The sequence below is a fragment of the Buteo buteo genome, chromosome 18, assembly GCF_964188355.1.
Source record: "Buteo buteo chromosome 18, bButBut1.hap1.1, whole genome shotgun sequence".
Lineage (NCBI taxonomy): Eukaryota > Metazoa > Chordata > Aves > Accipitriformes > Accipitridae > Buteo > Buteo buteo.
In genome coordinates, this window is record NC_134188.1 from 8,510,821 (window position 1) to 8,531,561 (window position 20,741).

At 41.6% G+C, this 20,741-nt stretch overlaps 1 protein-coding gene across 1 annotated transcript; it reads left to right on the forward strand.

Annotated features, from left to right (window-relative positions):
- Positions 1-7,811: 7,811 nt before the first annotated feature.
- Positions 7,812-20,204, forward strand: GJA3 (gap junction protein alpha 3). Its single transcript, XM_075050772.1, has 2 exons — positions 7,812-7,895; positions 12,934-20,204. Exon 2 carries the CDS (start codon positions 12,951-12,953, stop codon positions 14,475-14,477), a length of 1,527 nt encoding a protein of 508 aa, XP_074906873.1. The 5' UTR covers positions 7,812-7,895; positions 12,934-12,950; the 3' UTR covers positions 14,478-20,204.
- The last annotated feature ends 537 nt before the right edge of the window (positions 20,205-20,741 follow it).

Below are 20,741 nucleotides of genomic sequence, written 5' to 3' on the forward strand. Positions count from 1 at the left end.
CTGAGCCAAAGTTCAGCTGCTAAATCAAAATCTTTTTCATATAAATTTGTCTACTTGTCAGTGCAGGGTCTATCCAGCACGATCTCTGTCAGCATGGTTCCTTTGCGGTTTTAGCAATTGTAATAATACGTTCTTGTGCTATAATAAATTCCACCTGGCAAAACATATGAGGTGGCATTGTGTGTAAATAAAATTGTAATTAATAAAAGTGAAGTTGGTGATGGATTTTTTTTTTTGCTTTTCAGCACAGTGGGTAAAAAGCTCCTTCTGCCTCGTTTTTGTGTCTCACAAAACAGGCATTCCTCCCAACAGGAGGAAGACCGAAACTCAGATCAATTTTCAGTTCTGCTGTCCAGTTGACTATATATGCAAACATCGCTGCAGTTCACTGAAGCCTGGTCTGTGTCCAGAAGTTTCACAGCAATAGCATGCCATTTTGTGTTACTGGCTTCTTTCATTTCAAAGGCAGACCATCACGTTCTGCAGCAGTTTGAATTTTGTAGAGAAATTTTCCTATACATGGCTTTGTTTTTCTATTTCAAAGCAAGATATCTATTGCTATTCCTTCCTGTTGAAGGTAGCCAGTATTTGAGGCCTTTACAAATTCATCGTGCCTGTCAGCAAGGTACATTCCTGGTAAAACATATCATATTTGCTCTTATCCTGAATACAATGAAAAAGAACATCCTTGTTTAGGAGCTTTGGTTGTGGTTTGGCTCTATCAGTTGTTCACTGATAGTACTAGTTTAGGGCATTAATACTGATGTCATCCCTTCCTGCTCATTCTTATCCTGTCTGTGTCTCTCTCCCACCACATTCAACCCAGTGCCTCCACTCCAGGACCTTTTCTGAGCAGCACAGTTGTTTGCACAGGTGTGCTCAGCACTGGATTAGCCGACGGTTATAGCTGATGAAGAAACAAATGTTTTGCTTTGCTGGATTGTTTTTTAGCTGGATCAGTTCCTTGATCTGGCTTACAGGGAGGCCACATGAACATTTATGCCAACATGCCTGTGAGCAGTAGGCCATGGTGTTGGGCAAGAAGAGCTGCAGGGAGTGAGCGGAAGGGGCGGAGGGGATGGCAACATGTTAAGTTTATTTGCTGCTACACACACTGCAATTTCAAACCACAGCCTCTGGCTGTATTTCCATAAGTGACTGCTAGTAGAAAGGCTAAAGTTTTACCGCCTTTCCCTCTTTTGCTGCTGTATCCTTCCCAGCTCTCTACTCCTCTCTACTGGCCCTGCTTCTCACCTACTGGCCGTCTTCTTCCTTGCTCTGACACAATCTCCCCTCAACCTTTGTATGAGTTGATTTAACTCACTAACTCAGCAGAGAACTATTTGAACTCTGCATTTTGATTTGTTTTCAGCTCAGTTAGCTTTCTTCCCAGCTTGTGGCAGGCATGAATATATTTCAAATATCAGTATTTTTATTTCTTCATATTTGTGCCAGTAGTGTGGAAAAAAAAGCATCACACCATGACATGATAAAAGGTATCATTCTTCTTAGGATTCTGCATGTCCTCTGTCTCTCTTTTTTGATTCTTCCTCCTAACAGATGCCTGGCTTGTACAGTTATAGTTCTTCCTCTGCCATATCTCACGTGGACCTTTCACTTCCATGAAGATGACCTGAAAGCATCTCACTGATACATATCCCAGAACAGTCTGATTTTTTTTTGTCGTATTAGGAGACTTCCCACAGTTTCCAAAGGACTTTTGAGAGGAAGCCTGTTCTGGTGGGTAAAAGGCCAGCCTAGGGTCTCAGTGCCATTCTTAGACCCATATAACCATGGACGAGTTATTAAGTCTTCCTGCACCTCCATTCCTACAAACTAGAAATCACAATAACTCTTCCTACAAACTAGGAGTAAGAATAATTCTTCCTGTCACCAGTTCTTATTTGTTAATATGTTGTGTTGATGCCTTGAGCTTTTTTGGTAACAGTGTTCTTTGATGTGTCAGTAGCGTCTAACAGAACAGAACACTAATCGCTAATTGGTACAATAATAATTACTATATAATATACTACTACTTCAGTCTTTTTATTACCATTTTATTTGTTAATTAGTTCTAAAGTCTTTTGATTCATCCATGTAGAAAGCAACTAGAGAAGAAAAGATTTTAACTCTCACTTCAAACAGTGCTTCCTGAGGCAGAAGTAACCTTTCTCAGCACTTAAATATCTTTAGTGCCATCTTCTGTAGCACAGCAGCATGTCAAGCGCAATTCTTTTTATTGACATACCATGCAGTGCCACAACAAGATGAACTGAAGGCATTTGTAGCTCTTGTTTTAGGCTGACTGTGTGGACAGAACTGCTATCAGCACTGTCAGGCCATGTATCACTTTGGCGTGGCTTGTTTACGACTAACGGCAGGTATCGCAGTTTAGGGGTCCTTCCACTAAACTGTGTTTGGAAGCACAGTTGCACTAAGAGTGATCCCCTTCTGCACTTCAAAATAGATGCTTAAATTAGAAATGGCATGGGGTAAAATACTGTTTTGGATCAATACAGATCTGAAAAGGACCATTTTTCTTGTTGAGCAGCAGCTCAGGTTTAGACTAAGATCAAGATATATCTTCTTAACTTACGAGATCTTCTTACCATTTCATAAAGCTTGGCATCTATTTTTGATCTTCTTTCTTTGTACCTTGCCATGCAAACCTGATTCTTCTGATCTTAAAAACACCTGCCTGCCTGTTCTGTCTACACACTTATTGAATGCACTTTGTTTCTGTGCCAGCCTTTCTACACATGGAACAAGGGTTGTCACCTGTGTGGAGGCTTGGATGGAAGACCAAAAGGGGTACTAAAGAAGATAATTAAAGGAAGGCTGAAGATTATGTAAACATGAATTTTAATGTAAATATGCATTTTAATGTAAAAATTTAAATGTCACCTTAAGTTTTATGTTGCTGTCTAGTGTTAATGACAATGGAGGGAACTCTTTAAAGGTAACAAGGACCTAGGGATTTGGAGCACACTAAAGTGGCATCTGGCCACTGGCAGTGAGGTGCATCTTTAAAGATAAGTGACAGTGAGGAAGCTAGCAGGACAGCTCTTTCATGGGAATCCCTCTGTGAGAAAGTCTGCATGAAGAGACACTTTTTAACACCATTGTTTAAATCTGAGAATATCTTCCTTCTGAATAAATACCCCAGGGATACAAGTCCTACTTTTTCTATTTCCCCCTTACTTGGCTTTAGATCCTCCTGATCTAGTATGTGACTAACAAATAGCCCTCCATAACTCCTCAACATGCTTTCATGCTTGGGCTTTCCACCAGTATATAATTGGTCCTTTATTTTTAAAGCTGCTCCCTTCAAGTTTCCCCCGGGGGACTTTGCATCATTGCCTGTCTCATTTTCTACAAATGTCCCAGAGGGTTTTGTCGACAGTCCAAACCTCTTCTTCTAAGAACCCAGAAGGGAATTCTTTGTAAGGAAATTGTTAGCTGATGGGTGTAGTCTCATGGTAGACAGGCACTGCATCAGATTAAGCCCAGTCAAAGTGTATTGAATTCTATCTTAAAAACCTTCTGTGGCACTACTGAAAGGCTGCTCTCGACTCTCACTGCTCTCCTAAGAATATTTTTCTTACAAAAATGTGTCAAGGCCAATTTGTACAGATGGTGGGAGATACCACTTGAAACCTTCCAGAGACTGAAAGATCCATCATAAACACCCAGTTCTTCATGCTATTAAACCCTTTGGACAGATGGTTGGAAGTGAGAGATTTCTTTCTGCCTCTCCCTAAAATCAAACCTCCTGCCCTTCAGCTGACCTGATGAGCCAAGGGACTTCACTGCATGAACGAAGTTACAATGTCAGGAGTTACTGGGGCTGCTGGGATTCCCTCCCATACCCCAACACAGCCCCTCATGCCCCACTGCTTCAGGATCCACACTGTGGTACTACTACACTTACAATCATGGCAGCACTGTGTTTCAGATATATCACCCATCTCTGAATAGAGTAATTTGTCCTTGTGCCACCACCAGTGCTTAGACCAACAGAGATCTTCCTCCCTAGTGTTTTCAGCTGAAAGATTTATAGGGAGCAACTAAGTGTTGCAAGGATACAAGAGCATGGGGGTGGTCTGTTTCAGTTTGTCACTAGTCCTTTACTACATGCAGCTCCTCAAAGTGTCTCAAAATTTTTCTTTGCTGGTGTTTTTACTGAATAGAGCAACAGAGAGCCTTGGGAATGACCTGGTGTGGTTAAGTTTTCAGCTCTCTGACTGTAGAGTAGCTATCAACAGAAACTCATACATTATTGCTGAAGAGTTGTTGAATCGTCATGCTAGTTTAAGTCATTCTGTCTAATGTTTTCCTTTCTCAGGGCAACACTAAAGAACACCAAAAAGCCTAGCCAAAATATAGGTGATGGTAATATTTTGAGTACTGATGCTGAAAATATCAAGAGCCACCTTTAAAACATTGTTTTGAAAATAATTGCAACTCATCTGGTTTTTCAAATGGTCTGTGTGCAACAGCTTGACAGCTAATCTTGACTGAGGAGAGCCTGTGGGAAAAAAATTATCCATAATGCCTCCTTTTCCTAACATAGCCTCAGACTCAGGTATTGACTTTCAAACTTTGAAGGCCCAGGCTTGTCATGTATAAAATTTTACAAATGTCTTGAAATACCGCAAGGAGTTGATGCAATGCTGTCTTCACTCTGAAAACCAAAGGATCTATCTTGATGGAAGGGCAGTAGCCGCCACCTCTGAAGCACCCTGGATTGCGGGGCTGGCAGCCCTTCAGGGTTCTTGACACAGGACACGCAGGCCCCAGCAGCAAAGTTTACCTCCTCTCAGGAAAAAACCCTCCTTTCGGTGAAGAACTTTTTGTTGTCAGGGTTGTTTTTTTTTTAAAATTTTTGCTTTACGATATACCTAACACCTCACGGATGAAGGTGGGATTCTCCCCTTTAAGATTTACGGACAGTAAGGAAACCGTAGAGCAGCCCCCTCCGCTGAAGCCAGCCGGCTCCGGCGAGCCGTTAAGAGCCCGCCAACGGCCGGCGCGCGCGAGGTGCGCGCGGCCGCCACTGGGCGGCGCTGCTCCGCCCCGTGAGAGAGCGCGCGCGTGTGTGTGAGGGGGTGAGAGAGAGGAGAGAGAGGGAGCGGACGGGTGATCCTCGGTGGGACTCGCGTTTTCCTCACGGCGGCGGCGGGCTGGGCGGGAAGCCACCTGGGCGATGAGCCCTCTTCCAGGGCCGTCAAGGTGCGGCAGCCGGTGCCGGCAGCCGTGCCCCGGTTACCAAGCGCCCCCGCGGGCGGCCGGTACCGCCGTTTCTGAGGGGGAGCAGGAGGCGGGGGCGGGGGGGCGTGCAGGTAGCTGGTCCCGCCGCGCTGCCTTGGAGCGGAGCCCTGCGGGGCAGGCGGAAACCCCAGCGGGGAGGGGTTTCTTACGCTTTTGTCCTCGCGGAGGAAGAAGCTGTTTATTTCTCGGGAAATCCTACCCTGGTCCGCGAAGGAGGATGGATTATCTGCACGACGTTTTAAAAGGCAGGGAGGGGAGAGAAGGGCAAACGCCCCGGCCGCTCCGCTCGGAGCTTTCCCGGGTGAGGAGACGGGGCTACCGGCCCGGCCCGGCCCGGAGCCCCTCGGAAGGGGCTGCGTGTGAAGCCGGCGGCTCGTCCCGTTATGGGAGGCGGGCAAGGGGAGGGGAGAGAGGGAGGGACGGGTGCCCGGTGCCTACAGGGGAGGCCGTCAGAGGTCCCCTGCCACAGGCGGGCTGTGGGCAGCCGGCCGCCCGAGGGGCGCGTTGCCAGCCGAGGCAGCACGTCGGGCGCTGGGCACCGGCCTCCCGGCGCGTCCCTCCCCGCCGCTGCACCCCTCTCCGCCGCTTTTTTTCCATAGCCCGAGCAAAGTCTGGGGGCTTCTCCCCCACTGCCCCCCAGTTAAATGAGCTATGCGCCAACACTGTCTGGACTCTTCTGAACGAGTTAAGCTTTTGCTACTTAAGATAGCCTTGCTCCCGTAAAGCGTAAGTAGAGCGACCCTGGGCTGTGCCGCCCGCCAGACGGCTTCAGGGCATGGGCCCGCAGCCCGGGGAGGGGGGCTCCGCCGGAGGGGACGTGGCCGCGGGCAGACTTGGAGCTTGTGCTGGGGGCGGGAGTCTGCTTGGGGCCTCTGCCCGTTTGCCGTGCCTCTGGGCCCTGGGCTGGGTGCCAGGGAAGGGCAGGGCGAGGCCGAGTTCTGCTCATCGTGCTGAGGAGGAATAGTAGAAAGGGCCTTACTGCTTTAAATAGGTCCCTGAGGGACCCTGGTGTGAGGGTCCACTGTTCTGCCCCACCGAAGGAACCGTCTGCAGGCAGTGGTGCTCGCAGATGGGACCGATAACGGAGCCTGGTGTGGCAGGGAAAAGTGTCCAAACGTCACAAAATACCTCAGAAAACGCAGTAGAAGGGGAAGCACCAAGTATCATTTGTATATGGGATTGTTGTGGCCGTTGCCCACCGAAGTGTGCATGGGTAGGGGCATGTAATTCTTCCTTAAGGGTTACCACTAACATTTTAACATTGATGTGCATTTCAGTCCAGTTTTATGCTCAGAGTAAAGTTAAATCCTAAATATAAAGCAGAGCCAGAACTGCTTTCACCCTTGTAAGTGGTGCCACACAGAATGATGGAGCTCATGAGTGTAACCCAAGATGGTTCTAGGGTTTCTTGGAGTGAGCTCTGAGTTACCCGGCCCTTACAAACACTTTCTCCTGATAATGGGGAAAACGGGTGGGCAGCCTGCTTTTATCTCACTCTGGACATGTCTTTGGTCTGAGAGTTTCCAAAAACATGACAGTTACTCTCTTGTTCACTTAGGACTCACAAGGGATGCAAAGTATTTGAGATGAGTAAATATTCTTTGGAAGATATTTATAGCTTGATTAAGCACAAGGTTGCCGGTGTTATAGGCAAGAAAAGTTGTTCCATTTGTTTTTTTTTCCCTGTAGGCAAAAAGAGTATCAGAAAAGTATTTGGGTTCATCGCTGACTCACTGGAGAAATCACATAAGCCTAGGATGTTATTAGGAATCCTGAGTGTGTGTTAGGTCTTTAAGATACTGGCATAGATATGAAGGAGGAATTGAACTGAGTAGCCAGAGCTACTAGAGTTACCCTTTAAGGGAAATTTAAAGGGAAAATGGAAAATCCAACTGGAACACTTTAGAATTAAACTAGAAAAATATTTAAATGGTTTCCATAAGACAAAAATGTACTTTAAGAAGTTTGAACAGGGTGTATAGCACCATCTCCTTTGCAGTTACTGTTACTTGCCTGAAGTCTCCTCAGACCGATACTTGTCTGTTGGAATACCTGCTTCTCTGCAGTGAAGAAGGCTCTTGAGTCTTTGAATGCCAGAAAGGCTCGTCTTTCCTTTGTATATCTGGGGCGGGGGGCGGGACACTCCTTACTGTGCAGTTTTTAGATCCGTGTGGCTGATCGTATGTGGGCACCTGACAGATCTGTCTCATTCATGCTTCACTCACTCGGGATGTAGGGACTGTTGCCCTCATGTTCGACGGCTATTCCGTAGCCCCCTGGTAGCTCCACACCCTTCACACCTTTCAGAGTTTTATTGGTAAGTCACTGTCTTTTAATTCCAACATAGAGCTCTAAGATGGCATTTGAGTATTCTGGGGGAGAAGAGGGGTTACTTTTTGTTCTGTTTTTCTCCTGCGAGTAACGAATTGGAGCAAGGGTTTGTTAAGCCAGGGAACAGAGGAGTTTTAACAGGTGGGGTGTAGCTCTCCTGCTGGGCTCAGCCCCGCGCTCCTTGCGTTTTTCCTTTACTCAGGCCAAACCTTCACTCAGAGGTCAAGTGAAGTCAAGAAGAAGTCGAGAGAAGTTTTGTCTGGGATTTAAGGAGGAGGCTCCGTAGCAGTAAAGTAAGTTTAAGGTAATAACAAGATCAGCTAAGGAATTAATTTTTAGTAAGAGTTTAAAATAGAGTGAAAGTGGTAATAGATGTGTCTGAAAGTATAACACTATAAGCAAGAAGAAAGGTATTTTTCAAGTCCTTGTTTAAACAAGTTCATAAAGTGAATTATAAAACCTCCATTGTGAATTATGAAAAACCCACCATTGTGTTTTGTATATATATTTACATGACCAAATACCATTAGGTTTCACTGGAAGTTATAGTAGCCTATGCTGTCCCTGCATATCTGCCAGTTTGTCTGGAATGACATGGTCACCCTGCAGACTTTGTGCAGGGTGACTACTTTTATCAGATTTAAATTAGCAGAGTTAAAAACCTGGTAGTCATGGAGATGCCTGACTGTTTATTGTAAAAACAAAGGAAATATTGCAAGTTGTTGTCTCTTTTAATAGCATTTTTCGCGTATACTGATTTATAAAATCTAGATAATTTTGATGATAAAAACCTAAGTCCCAGGATTTTAAACTGTCACAAGAAATGAAAGAAAATGTGGACTGAATTTAAGAAATCGTATTCAGACAAGGACACCTGTTAGGTTTCTAAATAATTGCTAAGGGACATTTTTTAGATAAACCAGTATAATAAAATCATAAATACACCAGGTGTCATAATCTGGTAATGTATGTAACATAGCTGTGTAGTTATTTATGTGTGAATATGTGTGCATATGTATATATAAATACATAAACATATATGTGTATGAGTAAAATTATAAATAATTAAAATCTCATGTTTCACAGACTTGATACATAGTGATGAACCTCTTCGGTAATGTCATCAGAAATAGAAATATAGATAATAACTGCCAAGTTTATAGATACCACATGATAATTATTTCCCTCCTGTAGAGGGATATATATGACATCAGAGCTTTTAAAATTTATTCTCTCTCTTGCTTCTCTTTGTCACACACACACAAACACACACACCACCCACAAAGTGTATTTTTGCATGTCCTAAACCTAGTAATTAATAGCACAGCATTGATTCTTAAACAGAATGCCATGCCAGTTTTTATGAATTTTTCAATATTTGTCTCAGAGGAATGATTTTCTAACTGAGGCAAACAATATACAACTCCCAGTTACTATTAAATGACCCCAAGGTTCGTGAAGTCCTTGCTTTTCATACCATTGAATTAGATTGCTTTCTGAGGCAGATTCTCTGTCATGCCCTAGTGGGTATTTCTGTATGAATGTCATGAAATACAGATAAAGATGTTTCATTTCTTAATCTGCATTTTTTCCAAGCACAGAAAGAAAAAATGTCTCCCTTCACAATCCATATGTAAGATTAGGGCTTAACAGTTGCCTAGCTCTGTATTTCAGCAGTGCTGAAAGTAGTACAGTTGAAGTTTACGTAATACTACAAGCTTGTTGTTCTCTGCTAAAATACTGAGTTGTGGCTGTTTAAATTTAGATTTAGGTATTTTATTGTTGAACTTAATGGTGACAACTCTGTGAGCCCTTCGGTTTTGTTTGATGTCATTTAAAGGTTATTTGTATCAAGGCACCCCTTTAAAATTGTTGGTGTGATTTTTGGATGAGTTACATTGACTTTAAGAATTACTCACTGGAGAACGTATTGACATTGAAGAAAGATACAGAACCTGGATTTCTGAGAACCCTCCAGCTAGTGGAGATATATATCTTTGCATTGCCCTTGGAAATTATGTCCTTCCTATATTTATGTACTATGGGTAATACACATTTGTAGTGAAGGCAATGACTGCTGTAATTCATACTGAGATGAACACTGAAGTTTTCACCTCTGTCAGGTTAAGATGCTGTGATGTATCTGCTCACTGCTTAAACACTTTTTCTTTGTGTACAGGATGAATTTGCACACTCTGATACACAGAAATAAATCTTTTAATTAATGTAAGCACTAGAATAGATTTTTTTAAGTGTGTCTTTTGAGAAATGTATCGTGTCATGTCTTTGGTGTCCTGAATTATCTAAGTCTGGGCATTGTTGACCTGTAGTAAAAAGAAAAGAACATCTTCAGTAGTGTTGGTGAATGGAGAATGATTAAGAATAAATCAGATGGTATTATTTGTTGTCTTTCCTTTACTTTTTACAAATTCTTGTTTTTCTTTTTCCACTAATCACTAGATAATTCTTCAGAAAAGCACAAAAAATCCTACTTTCAATGTAGTCAACATCGTCTGTTGATCTCAGTAAGAGATACACTACAGTGTGCCTGGGGGGGGGAGATTTCTACCTCTGTTCACCTTACGATGCAGGGGTTATAATTTTTCATGAGGGCAGATCAACTTCATTTTTCTGAACAATCGAAGGTAGTATCTGTCTTTTGTATAAAGAATAGTGTGTGTCCTCTGTGCCATTGGACACAAGGGTGATGGCAGCCATGCTGAAAATAGACCATAATTGATGAATTAAAGAAGATTTAATGTGCTAACTTTTGCTGATTAATAAACTTTCCATTACAAGTATTAGTGACAAAAGAAGAAACCGCGACTTTGACTACTTATTATTTGAGCTGCCTGTTTTGCTTGATCTGGATAGAAAACAAAGAGTGAGGCAGAGGGAACTGAACTGAGAGGCATAGAATAATGCAAAGGATAGCAGAGAAATGAAATACTGAACTTAGGGTTATGCTAAACTTCTTTAATCCATCAAATATAACTATTCATTTTGCTGTTCCTACGTTTTTCTACTCAAAATGAGAACATTCCCAAACAACAGTTTAGTTCTGTCCAAAGATGGAACTAAACTGAATGTATCTTCAAATGGTTTTGAGTAAAAAAGATACAAAATTATTTCATTATTCCCTGAAAAATTAATATTTCTCAAAATTAAAATTACTTCACCATACAAAATATTGTAAACCTCATAAAATTAAGATTGAGGATTAAATTTTAAAATCATATAAACAGATTAGGATTATAAAAATAGCGTATTCTAACAATTTATTAAGTTTTGGGCTACTATTTTAGGAGGGGAAAAATACAACTCATAAAAAAATCTGAATATATTTTTAAAAAATGATTAAAAATTGTTTTAGGATGAGGGACACTACTACGCAAAATTGATATTTCATTGTTAATATGGTCATTTACAGTTTATCATGCTATGCTGGAAAAAGAATTCAATTACATTAAAGGGAATGTGTTTTTGTAGAATATCAAAGATCTATTTTTTTTAGGGGGATTTTTTGCTGAATTAACTTTGTGGGGATAAAAAGTGAATTAGTATTCCAGGATTTACAAAAATGCAAAATACTAATGGGCATCTTGTTGCTTTTTGTGTGAAAGTATACTATTCTGCAGTTACAGGTATTTCATTGCCTCATAGTGAAATCAAGTTATAAAAAAAGGAACTTAAATAACTTTAATTTCTTTAATTACCTTAACTAAAAGCCTGAAAGAAGTTCAGTACAGACTTTAGAAATGCTTCCTCTGGAAAAACAGTGACATAATTGTTGGAAATCACAGTAAATATAATACCGAGAATAGTACATTTTCTCAGTGGTAAATTCCTACCTGTAGTGATCCTGTAATGATGAACACTTTTTCTTGTTGGGAATTGTAAAACACATGGGTATTTGGACAAGAAGTATAAATATAAAAGGAAAAAGAGTAATATTCAGTTATATTTATAAAATATTCTGATATTTTTAAACATGAGGATAATCAGTCTTTCCTGGTAGTGTTTTTTTGCATGCAAATTGTTATATCTGAATTAAAGTTACGATATAAGTATTTCTGAAGGTATTGAAGTTAGCTGAAAGTAAAGTTTTGTATTTTGTTTTCAGTTGAAGGTTGACATATAAAATATAGAAGTGTGTTCCTTACGAGAATGAAATGTACTTCTTACATATATTCCAATATTCTTACATATATTCCGATTAGAAACAGGCCAAGGATAACAGAAGTGATACTGGCAGATAGTAACTTGTTTCACTATTGAAGGCAGCTTGTGAGGAACCCCACCTTAAAAAAAATCTTGCACTTAAAGTGCCTTTCCAAATCAGAAGTTGTGTCACTGCCTAGAACTGGACATGGGAAGCCCATCATACATGAATTGGTGGAAACTACTGAGAATATATACCAATTGTTTGTCACAGAAGTAAGGTCATAGGATGTAATCTTATTTTTCCAAGAAAATCTCTGTGGACATTTGCTGAAGTACCCTTGAGGTGGTTTGTTTTGTTTGTTTGTTTTTTTTAAATAATGTTGCAGTACATGTGGTTCAGTAACACCAACTGGCAGGACAGTAGGGGAAATAGCATAGAAACTTTTCCACCATTCCTCTCAGAATTTCTCATTCTTCCCAATATTGCAAGTTATTCTAATAATTCTCTCTTTTTAGAAATAAAGAAACTCAAACATGACTAGGCGCTGAGAACATGCTTGTTGGTGTACTTCCAAAATTAAACTGTAAATTCCATAGGTTTTGAGTAATTCTTTTTCTGTGTTTGCACAGTATGAAAATAGCAGAGACCTGGGACATTACTAAGCTCCTGAATGCTGGAGTAAATAAGTCCTGATAAGAATAAAATGATTAGAGTTAGGCAAAATTTGTATCACACTCTGGTACAAGTGCAGTCACATTAACAGTAGCAATATTCTGTTTAATTGAACTGATTTCCATCTGTTCTTTTCTAAAAATAGGCAAGAACAGTTAGAGGCATCTCAGGTGGAAGAAACAGAAATCATGGTTTTTAAATATTTAAATCTTGTAGAAATTCTAGTTATTAATCTTTCTTGCCTGTTGTGTATAGACACTTAAACCTGTATCGGCTAGGTGAAAGCACTAAACATGCCATTTCTGTGCTCACCAAAACCCATGGCTACCTGGTCACAGGGTTATGTAGTTCTTAAAATAAATGTGCAATATTCTGCAAAAGGAAGTGCACTTAAGAAATGTCATTTGTGGAGGATCAATCTGTTCTGCCCCAGCATTGTGTAATTACAAGATTTTTTTAACGTTGCTCTAATTGCTCTAATGTTCTTATTGTAGGTTAGAAATCTGAAACAATGGGTGACTGGAGCTTTCTGGGGAGACTGTTAGAGAATGCGCAGGAGCACTCCACGGTTATTGGCAAGGTTTGGCTGACGGTACTGTTTATCTTCAGGATACTGGTGCTGGGGGCTGCTGCTGAGGAGGTCTGGGGAGACGAGCAGTCGGACTTTACATGCAACACACAGCAACCTGGTTGCGAAAATGTTTGCTATGACAAAGCCTTCCCCATTTCTCACATCCGCTTCTGGGTGCTGCAGATCATTTTTGTCTCCACTCCAACCCTCATCTACCTGGGCCATGTGCTGCACATTGTACGCATGGAGGAGAAGAGGAAAGAGAAAGAAGAGATGAAAAAGAAGGGAAACTTGAAAGACAGCAACTACCCAGGAGCAGGCAGCAGTGGTGGAGGAGGCAACAATAACGTCAAGGATCCTCTTGGCAAGAGGGGGAAGGAGAAGCTCCCGATCCGTGATGAACGTGGTAGAATCCGTATGGGGGGTGCCCTGCTCCGTACCTACGTCTTCAACATAATTTTCAAGACGCTGTTTGAGGTGGGCTTCATTGTGGGCCAGTACTTCCTATATGGCTTTGAGCTAAAGCCAGTCTACCAGTGCAGCCGCTCACCTTGCCCACACACTGTGGACTGCTTCATCTCAAGGCCCACTGAGAAGACCATCTTCATCATCTTCATGTTGGTGGTGGCCTCTGTCTCCCTGCTGCTGAATATGCTTGAGATATATCACTTGGGGTGGAAGAAGCTTAAGCAGGGCATGACAAGCCGGTACAGCCTTGAGATGCCTGTCGCAACAATGACACCAGTCATGGTAACAGGGGAGTCCAAACCTGTTGCCCTACCGCCACCAGCACCACCTGTGGTGGTAACGACTGCTACACCCCGCCCTGTTCTGCCTGACACTCGCGCTGTCACACCGCTGCTGGCCCCAGTGACCATGGCCCCGTACTATGCCGCGGCTGCTCCAAGACCACGGCCCCCCTCCAATGCAGCCTCCATGGCCAGCTACCCTGCTGCGCCACCAGTTCCTGAAGAGAGGCACCGTGCTGTGACTCCTACGCCCGTCTCCACTCCCGTCACCATCCCGACCCCCATCCCCACACCCACCCCAGCCGTCATCAACTACTTCAACAGCAACAGCCATGCCCTGGCGGCCGAGCAGAACTGGGTCAACATGGCAGCTGAGCAGCAGGGGAAGGTGCCCTCCAGCTCGGCAGGCTCCTCTACCCCCAGCAGTGTCCGGCATCCCCTTCCCCAGCAGGAAGAGCCGTTGGAGCAGCTACTCCCACCCCCAGCTGGGCCGCCCGTTGCTGCAGCCAACAGTGGCAGCAGCACCAGCCTGAGTGGGGCAAGCGGCAGCAAGTGGGATGTGGAGGGTGAGGAGGAGCTGTCAGAGGAACGGTCCGTCTCGGCTGCCTGCACCACCGTGGAGATGCATGAGCCACCGCTGCTCGTAGACACACGGCGCTTGAGCAGGGCCAGTAAGTCGAGCAGCTGCAGAGCCAGGTCAGACGACCTGGCTGTGTAGTGCAGTTGCCTCTGCTCAGAGGAGCAGGTGATGGAAGGCAGAGTGGGCAGGGGAACTGCCCGGGGAGGCCAGGCCTGGCGTGGGTGGGAAGGCCTGGGCTTCAAACTTTGATGCTTGCTGTTTTTGCACTCTGTGAGTTGTAGTGGGGAAAAATATCAACATTTTCTAATAGGTCAGGGGTGGCTGAAGCGCAGCCCATGGGCCAGGGGACCAATCCCGCTTTCCTTCATGTCCATGGCAGATCTCCCAAGGGCAGCTGTAGGGGAGGCCTGCACAGATAACAGGTGGTGATGGTAGCTGGTCACGTGCCCTGAGGCTGACTTTCACCTGAGAAAAATGTTAATATCCCTAGTGCCCATGTGCCTGGCTGTCACCTCCCTCTTGCCCTTGCCTTTACTTCCATCCTTTTCACATAAGCTCTATGTGAGCAGATGCGATGACTTATTTTTCTTCCTCTTAAATCATATGTAGCCCTATGGCAAACAGCAGGGTGACATATTGCCCATTGGCACCTGTCCTCTCTACGGACCAACTTGCCATATTAAAGGTGACCCAGACTCTTCCATATAACATGACTTAGTGGAGCCTTTGTGCTCATGGCAAATCGCCAATGTGGTCCTCGGCCGGGCAAAGTTTAGGTAACCCCTGTAATAGATTTTTGAGGTTCATCTTTCTATAATTTTTTTTCTTACTCTTGACCTGTTAGGAAGTGTTCGGTTTGACCTTCTATCCAGTGTTTGCCGACCATGATCACACCATGTTTTTAAGCCCACAAATATGTTTGAGCATGTTTGATTATAATTTTAGATGACTTCTGAAATTGCTTAGAGGAGGACAGGAATTTAAACCACACCTCAGAAATTATTACACAGAACAATTTCTCTTCAGAAAGCAAGGATTATGATTTCAATACATTGTGGCCCCATACGTTGCCCGTGGACAAACAATAGGATAAAGTACAGCTCTGCATTTTAGACTATTAGATATCAGCTTAAGTTTGTTGGAAAAATGCTTTTTAGAAGTAAACTTGAGTGCATATTTTTAAGTATTTGAACATTTTGAGAATAATTTTGATCTGTAGGTTTAAAGTTACTTGACTGTGTACTTAATAATTTTAGTTTGATCTTTGATCTTACAAGAAAATCTAAGGGGAAAGAAACTTACTAATGGTAAAATTCCCAAAGCAACATTATTTCCTGTTGTGTTCTACCCTTTCCTTTAACAACAATCTGTAGTGTTTTACAGGTCAGTGAAAACAGATTTAGACAATATTGTATTGCAGAAAAGGTGGCTAAAATATCTGGGCAACATGCCAGTGGCTGAAGGGTCTATTCTGATCCCACTGAAGTCACTTGCAGGATTTTCATTCAGTTTATCAAGGAGCAAGATTTGGGGATGGATCTTGCAGGCCTTATTCAAGCAAAACTAACATTCACACGGAGTTTTGGGAGCCAGAAGGAATGTAGATTTATGGGGCCTTATATAAAGACATTAAAATCCTGCTTTTGAAAATTGTGTTTCCCTTAAAAATGGGTGGAGGAAACTACTGGGTACTTTTTTCTAAGGTGCAGCTTTCCTTACAACTGGCTCTGTCCTTTAATCCTTTGTAACAAGTACTCTCACAGACATTAGTCAGAATTTTGAATGCCTGGTAAGGCTCGGGAGAGTTTGGGTAAAAAAGGAATGCAGGATTAGGCCCAACTTCTGTTCTTAGCAAAAGCCAAAAGAACTGAAGCTCAGAGTCGGTCCTATTGCTGCTGTAAATCGAAAGTACTGTAATTGGAGAAGAGCAGTCAAACACACTGGAATAGCCCTTTGCATCTTCAAAGTATTTGCCCTGGCAGTGCAGTCCTTACTCAGGCAAAGCAGGGTCACCGTGTAGCTAGTAGTTATAATTGCCAGTTATCTCTGCTGTTAAATGTTTTCCTGAATGTGTTTATTTTATTCAACAGTTAAAATATATTCCCACCACTCAAGATTAAACATTTATTTTTACTGCTTTCTGAGTAGACACAAAGAGTTTCTCATGATCAGAAGCACTGTTCTGCAACCCTTGGGCATGTTGTCTCATGACATCCTTGACCTGCTTGTGGTGAACCAGGTGAGGAGAAGTCTTCTGCTGCCACTGATCTTGGGGGCAGACACTGCATTAAAAGTCAATGTACAGTTGTACAATAAAGATATTTACTATTAGGTGTTCAGCTTCAGGCATGCTCTCATGAATTTTCTATGTTATAAGCCATAAAAACCCTTTCTGCAAGAAAGCTAAAAGCTAAATTCTGCTTTCTATTGTATCCATGCAACTATGCTGAACTTATACTAAAGTTGATAAAGTTGCCTAGATGTAAGCAAAGGCAGAGTTTAACACTCAAAATTTTTAGATCTACTAGCATCTATAGTAGCAGTTTTGTAAGTTTTGCTAAATGCCAAGTAATTATATTGCTGAAATAATGCAATATGCATCTCTGTATTTTAGTGCATCAAAATTTATGGGCTATATTTTCCTTTCTTTTATGCTTCTGAAGAATGAAGTCGAAGTCTCTCTGGAGTGTATTTATATAAACCAGACCACCTAGAATATGTGCTTTTTTATACCAACGCCTGAGAGCAAAACTGACTTGTTGTTTGATGGAGCTCTGAATCTTGCAGTCCTTACTTAGTACAACCCTCACAGAGTGTGTCCTGCAGGATTGCATCCATATTGTATATAAAAAATAATAACAGAGATAGGTTTAACTTAGGATCACTGATACCTAGTCTGCCCTTTTCAAGTTACTTGTGTGGTTAGACCTGCAGAGAGTTCAGGTGCTTTTGTGGAATATATGGTATTTTCAGGCAGAGTAACTACTGGAAAGCTGTAAAAGATCATTTTTCCTGTTAGGTGAAGCTCGGGGGGAGAAGTGTAATTTTGTCACAACCCTTAGAGAAATTTGACAGAGCACCCTCTGCATCCAAGCAGTACTGGTCTGAGAAAGCAAAGCTACAACTCACAGGTTGTGCTTTTAAGATCAGCTTAAGTTCCATCATGTAATTATACAGCGTCAAGCTTCTTGGTTACCTACAATTTCATTTGGAGTCCAGTAGTTGTTTCTTCATTTAAGCCCAGATAACTGTTTTGGCAGCACTCCCCTTTAGTGCTTACAACTGCTTTTTGTTGCTGTATCACATCTGGAATCAGATTTGTTGAAAAAAAATCTTATTGGTGTGGCCAATTTTGAGTACTTTAATCTTAACTCATGAATGATCACTGAATTCAACATGCTATGAGTAAAACATAACTATGCAGACTTCCATAGTTCTAGAAAATACTTACAAACACCAACTAACTTGCAGAACAGAGTCTGTTGGCAAAAATAATCTGCTGATTTCCAAGTCGTTTGCTCTTTCACATCATTGAATTCCAAAGAGAGAACTGGTAGCAAATGATACTTTGATTTAGCCTTGTCATATGGCTATATTATGGTTCAAGCCATAATCTTGGAAGATCTTATACACACACCTAACATGAAACCAGTAGGTAAGTTACTGCAAAACGGAAGTTGGAAGAGAATCATGCCTGATATTAAGCAAACTGCACCACCACCACCACCAACCTCCCCCCCCATTCTTGCTCTTTGAGTAGAATGATTGTGGGAAAATTGTTCTCTCTCAAACTTAAAAAAAAATGCTAAGGTGAGCTATGGAAAAGAAAAGGAGAAAACTGAAAAAAGATACTCTTTGAACAAGTTACTAGGTGTAACTTTGCAATAAGTCAACTCACTGGTACTAGTTGACCCAGCTTGGACCATAGCAAGTTGGGCTAGATGACTTCCAGAGGTCTCTTCCAACTGCAGTGATTATATGAAACATATTTTCCAAATCACTGATTTCATTAGTACATTTTTCATAACATAATTTTTCATAACATAGTGTCTGCATTGCACATAAATACATAGTTTCTTGGCCATGGACACAGTTGATCTGTTTTCTACCACTGGGCTTTTTTAATTAGTGCAGCTGTCAGTTAATACAAAAGAAAATGAAGTATAGACAATTTAACCCCCCACATTTCTTCCCTTTGTATTTTGATTAAATGAAGACAGCCTGCTAGAACCTTCCCTTTATTAAAGTGGAATATTTTATCTATGAAAATCAATCTCTTGTTTTTTCATAGATAAAAAAGTGCTCCCTGAATTTGTTGGTCTGTGCTGGCATTGAAGAATCATAGCTTCTTGAAAATAGGTAGCTTGTACTGAAAAAGCAGATGAACTGTGTTGTTTTCTGGTGTAATTTGGAAGCCAGTTGTGTGCAAAGTGGTACCAGGGATTGATATGGCTCAGTATATTTGTCATTCATCAAGGCACTTAGAGCTAGTTAAATGTCTGACATTTTGCAGTTCTTGAGATTATTTTCTGATATGAATGCGTAAGTGTAGGATCAGTGAAATAATTAGGCAAGCTTTAAGAATCAGATCAGTACTTAGGTCCTTTTTTGATTAGTCATGGGACCATCTCCTCAGCTGCTACAAACTGTTGTATTCCACTGAGTTCACGTGGGTGACAACAGTCTGCAGAAGCAGAGTGTTGAGCCCCCATGTCTTTTTGTTTAATACAAACACTAACACCGTGGATTTGAGCAGGCTGGGGTTTTTTTAATTCCAAATGTTTTTGTTTCATTTACTTTGATTTTTCTTGTGAAAAGTGTGCTCTTGTAATTTTGATTTTCTGAAGTTTACATTCAGTTTTTGATTTCAGATTGCACATTTGGATTAAATAAACTGTTTTCTAAGTTTACATTTGTATAAGAAGTAAAAGAATTACTCTGCCAATATGTTAAACCTAAAAGAGAAATGTCTTACTATAACACAGGAACTCTTCAGACATAAGGCAGTACCATTAAAGACAATTTAACCTGATCACAGATCTATAGTATCAGTTTCCTCTGTATATTTAAAATATGGGAGCTGGATATATAGGGAGCACACTATGGAAAAAGATACTTTTCATCATGAACTCAATTATTACCAAATAAACTAGGATTCATTATTATTGATATGCCTTCTTGTGTGTTTAGAAGTTCAATGACAAAAACTAGCTGTGACATATGTCCTTTAAGAGCTAAATTTACAGCCTGGTTTAAAATTCCAAACAAAATACTTGTGTAGAAACACTGCACTGTTACACTGTAGAAGATTTTACAAAAGATGAATGTTTTGCTTTCTAGCCAAAGATATGGTTCTGAGCCTGCAAATACAATTTCATGCAAGTTATTTTTACTCTTGCAAATAAGACCATTAAAGGTAATGGGACTATTTGCATAAGCAAAAAACACTGATGTGAAAAAGAAATTGTAAATTTGCATTTTAAGTTTGTTGTAAGATGCCAATCAAATTCCAGAAGTTTCAGTCCTTGAAGAGTTATGCAGGATATGTGAACATATTTTAAGGTGGAGAATATATTCCTATTCCCATTTACACTGTTTCTCACAGTTAGAAGGTTGTAAAGCATAAGAAGGCTTACTCGGAGCTTTCTTGTGGCTTACTGGGTGTTTGTCTTTTACATGACAGAATCTGACAACAAACACAAGTTTTCTGGGCCATCAGGAACTTGTAACAATAACAACAGCAAACAGTTAAAAGTGCTGTCTTCAAAGAAGTGCCTTGTGTATTAAATGCTGTAAGAAACAAGTTGATGTAAACGTTAATTTACCTCATATGTTTACAAAATCATGACTAAATAAACTTTTTGTACCACAGTATTGTCTCTTTTAAATTTTCATGGTTGTGTAGATGGTCTTTTAAGATACTAACGTGACAGAACAGTTAACCAAAGTCAATTAGCTCTTTCCCTTTATTCACTTACTCTGCTGCTTCCTTTCTTCATGTGAAGTGCTCACTGAATTGCATCTGTTGGAAAACTGGATGTTGAAACCCGTCTCCATGCAGAACTCCCAGTGGCTTCAAAGGAAGTTCACAATCCAGAAGACACGTGTGATCAAGACCCACTCTAGCAGGTGCAAAGGGTGAAATGCTGAGCCCCTTGAAATCAGTGGGAGGTGTACCTCTGCCTTCTGCCCAATACAGGTTTCACCTTTGCTCTATTTTGACACACGAGGCACTGTTCATCTCATGCTGTATTGTGTGGTGTTAATAGTGACTCCCATCTTTCCCCCCAGTGCTGACTCATGAGCTTTGTTTTATCCATCTAGCTGATGTGTCTAATGAGACTGTCACCTGGTAATGCACGAAGGACTTTAGTTCAGGGAAGATGTGTCCTTACTGGGCAT

What these genes read in the sequence shown, in the direction of transcription:
- GJA3 (XM_075050772.1), top strand. Translation starts at nt 12,951, where the DNA reads ATGGGTGACTGGAGCTTTCTGGGGAGACTGTTAGAGAATGCGCAGGAG.